Below are 3,907 nucleotides of genomic sequence, written 5' to 3' on the forward strand. Positions count from 1 at the left end.
GCTAGTCACAGAGTTTACAATGCCATTCCAATCAAAACATGAACTTTCAGGGTCTTCCTAATTACTGCAACAGCTAAAACCAAGCTTTTCTTCAAAAGGGAGCTTTCAGTAAATTTTCCAAAATGGAATTATAGTGAGAGAGACTTGATTTTCTCAGCTCCTGAGAAAATGTTACCACAGTTCTACACCTCACCCTTTTCACTCCAGACTTTTCTATTCCACAGTTTTCTCATGGCACTTTTCATCTCCTCATTTCTCAGTGTGTAGATGAGTGGGTTCAGCATGGGTGTGATGACAGTGTAAAACACAGCCACGCTCTTGTCCTCTGAGAGATTGCTGGATGGGCGTATGTAGATGAATGTGCATGGCCCAAAGAAGAGAATCACCACAGTAATGTGGGACCCACAGGTGGAGAGGGCTTTGTACCGCGCTTCGGACGTTTGCCTTCTCAAGGAAAACAAAATGACAATGTAGGACGTGACCAGGATGAAGAAAGAGACCAAACAAAGCATTCCACCATCGGCAACGACAGTGATGCCCGCAACATAGGTGTCTGTACAGGCCAGTTGTAGTAGGGGATGGACATCACAGAAGTAGTGGTCAATTTTGTTGGGGCCGCAAAAAGGGAGCCTAACAGTTACAAGGGTGTGCACCATGGCATGCACAAAGCCCCCCACCCATGAACCCATCACCATCCAGCCACACACACGCCTGGTCATGAGGGTGGTGTAGTGCAGGGGTCTGCATATGGCAAAGTAGCGATCATAGGCCATCATTGTGAGGATGAAGATCTCAGCGCCGCCAAAGATATGAAACCCAAATAGCTGTGCCATGCAACCCCCAAAGGAAATGGTTTTCTTCTCAACAAGGAAGTCAGCAATCATTTTGGGAGCTGTGACAGAAGAGAAGCAAGTATCTGCAATGGACAGGTGGCAGAGAAAGAAATACATGGGGGAGTTCAGATGTTGACTGCTAACTACAGTGACAACGATGAGCAGATTTCCTGCCACAACAACAATATAGAAGAACAAAAACACCACAAAATATATTTTCTGCACCCCTTGGTTCTTTGAAAGGCCCAGAAGAATGAATTCCTTCACAATGCTTACATTCTCCATGTTGATCAGTCGGGTGCCAATATGCAATATACAGCTTATACACCTGGGAAAATAAAGACAGACACATGATTCATCAGCATTTTTTTCATTATTAATAATGAGTTCTATTTCAGAAGTGGATACAAACCAAGAAAGATATAGCATTAGCATTAAGCTTTTGAAGTGTTTAGTTTCTGTCATGTATTTTTTCACAGCTATTTAATTCTCCACAGTACAAAGCTTCTGCCATGGCTTTGGTGGCATGGAGATAGGTGCACTCTGTGGTATGTTCCTTAATCCTGGTCCTCCAGGATTTTGAAGGACTGGCTCCATGGCTGATAGCCTTCCATGCACTAAGGACAAGGCCAGAGTGTTCACCTTGGGCACTACAAGGCAGATAATGCAGCATGTTTGCCCTCAGGGGAGACAAAGTCCCTGACAGCAATCTTTGTAAAATGGGTGTCTTTAAGAATACCTGGAAATATTGCTCAGAATGATGATTTGCTTTATAAGTACACATGATCTTTGAATTCTTGTTTAGAAGGGAAATGTAACCACATGCAGAGAAAAGAACTCTCTTGTGTATATACATTTTGAAACGTAAATATGAAATGTCACAGGCTGAAAAATGAGTTCTGGGAAGGTTATCTATCATGGAGGGGAAAAAAATTGCACATATGACTTAGTGTAGTATTTCACATTGTTCTAAATCTCAGCATTGTTTCTATCAGAGGAAGGAAGAATGAAAGACTCTTGTGAGATCTTCTGTCCCAGCACTGTACTGATTTTACCTAGTGTGATTTTTGATACGCTCTGCGTGATCCTCTCAAGGGTTAACTTAGCTTAATGAAGCTAATCTAACTAAACTCCTTCAACAGCCAGTATAAGTCTGATTCATAGGCTGATTCAGAATGACTAAATTAGGGTCCTTTGCAGAACCCTTTTTTCCTCCATTCACTATGAGGAGCTGAAGCAAATTAGCACCACCAGGTTAGAATGACCTTTAGAGAATAATCCCTTTTGGTCCCTGAAAGTAGCGCAGAGCTTTTTGCAATGCCATCCACCCTTTTCAGGTTATGGCTGAGCTCCTTGTCCCTAGGCATTTCTACATCCATACAGTTTCTCATTCGAGACAAGGTCACATTCCAGCATAAACATGGGACTTCTTTGGTTCACCCTGTATTCCAGCTACAACCCATCGAGCATTACATGTCACTAATAAATGAGTAGCCTACATCTTTAGAAAGAGTGTAACGTCTCTAGCTTGCCTTTATGCACCCAGACCACCAGAGTTCCTTTGGTCAAAGAAGTCTGGGAACCACCAGATGAAACTCTTCACAGAGAGTTTAAGGTCAGCCAAAAGCAGGCACTCTTTTAATAAAAATATCCACTGTATGGGCTTCCTTCTAGCATCAAAACATTCCTCGTCAGCTGGTGTTAAAATGCACCATTTTAAGTCCTGCGGAATTACATCACAACCAGGTCTTCTCATTTGTGTGGTTGATCTGTGAGCAAATCTGTGGAATGATTCAGTTAAGCCAAGTTATCCACCAACTACTTCCATCTGCAGCATAATCAGAAATTCTCGTGCAGGCACAAAGGGATCAAGCATCCACAGGAAACACTGAAACTGAGAAAAGCCAAGATTACTTTCAAACCACCAAAGTGAAGCCGAGAGAGGAAGTGGGCAAAGTTAGGGACTTTTCCTATGCTTACAGTTGTACTTACACTAGATGAAAGTTTTTCAAGCAGAAGGGTAAAATTTACATGGATGGTTCCCCTTCAGATATTTCTACAAGGAAAAGGATCAGTAAGAACAACGGGAGGTCACTTTCTCCCTCGTCTTACCAGGTCATGATCCTTTCTACCCCTCTTCCTTCTACTGAGCAACGACGTAGACTTCTCAACAAAATAAATGACAGGGATGAAATGAGCACACCTTTATGGCTGTGCAGTACCCAGTCGAAAAGAAATAGCTGGGCTCCATCCAAGCCAGAGCATCACTGGAAGCATACCACAGCAATCGCAGGGCCATATTTAGGCAGTCAGAAAGGAGTGACCAAGAGAGAAATGGTCAGGGGAAACTATATGCCGGAATACCAGCAGATGGCAAACTCCTGAGCTAAAAACAAGGTGTGCATCTACAAAAGGACCGATTCACAATTCAGACAGCTCGGCTATGTATATTGCTTGATAAGGTCCTTTCCATCACCACCAAACTGCATTTAACAAACTACCCGTCTGTCTGATCTCATCTCATCGACTTAAGTCATGTAGGCACCTGTACCTACGCTAGGCATATTACACCTGACCAGTCTACTTGTAGATGTGATGAATCATGTGCTGCAGGTACCCGTTTCTCACTGTTGACTTTAAGAGGGTTACTAGAATGACTAATTCAGTAGAGGATTCCCACCAGTTATGGCTTATCTCTTCAAGTGCCTTTGCAGGGGTAGACCTGAGCTATATGACATAATGCAATCAGCTGCAAAATAAAATGAATCTCATGTGTACTCTTAACATCTCAAAAAGGGTGAGAAATTGCACCATCTCCTTACTGCATGCATTCTTCCCGAAAATCTCAGGTGGTTATGGGAAACAAAAGAATAATTTCGAAGCAATCTAATCTGCGGCTGTAGAACTAGCTCTGTATATGATTCTAGCCAAAGATAACTAGAGACAGTTGATAACTTCAGTGGAAGTTCCTTTCTGTATTTTCACATTTGTGCAAGAAGAAAGGAAAAGGAAGAGGAAAGAAAAGCGATAAAAGCAAAGCGAAGCAAAGCGAGAAGGCAGAGAAGCTGCAAAAC

The 3,907-nt window shown here is 42.6% G+C and overlaps 1 protein-coding gene across 1 annotated transcript; it reads right to left on the reverse strand.

Moving 5' to 3' along the window:
- Positions 1-212: 212 nt before the first annotated feature.
- On the reverse strand, positions 213-1,118 carry LOC136992045 (olfactory receptor 4S2-like; the record flags this gene model as incomplete). Its single annotated transcript, XM_067295726.1, has 1 exon — positions 213-1,118. A coding segment is annotated over exon 1 (906 nt), but the record flags the coding sequence as incomplete, so codon positions are not given.
- Positions 1,119-3,907: the final 2,789 nt, after the last annotated feature.

The sequence above is a fragment of the Apteryx mantelli genome, chromosome 4 (genome assembly GCF_036417845.1).
Source record: "Apteryx mantelli isolate bAptMan1 chromosome 4, bAptMan1.hap1, whole genome shotgun sequence".
Classification (NCBI taxonomy): domain Eukaryota; kingdom Metazoa; phylum Chordata; class Aves; order Apterygiformes; family Apterygidae; genus Apteryx; species Apteryx mantelli.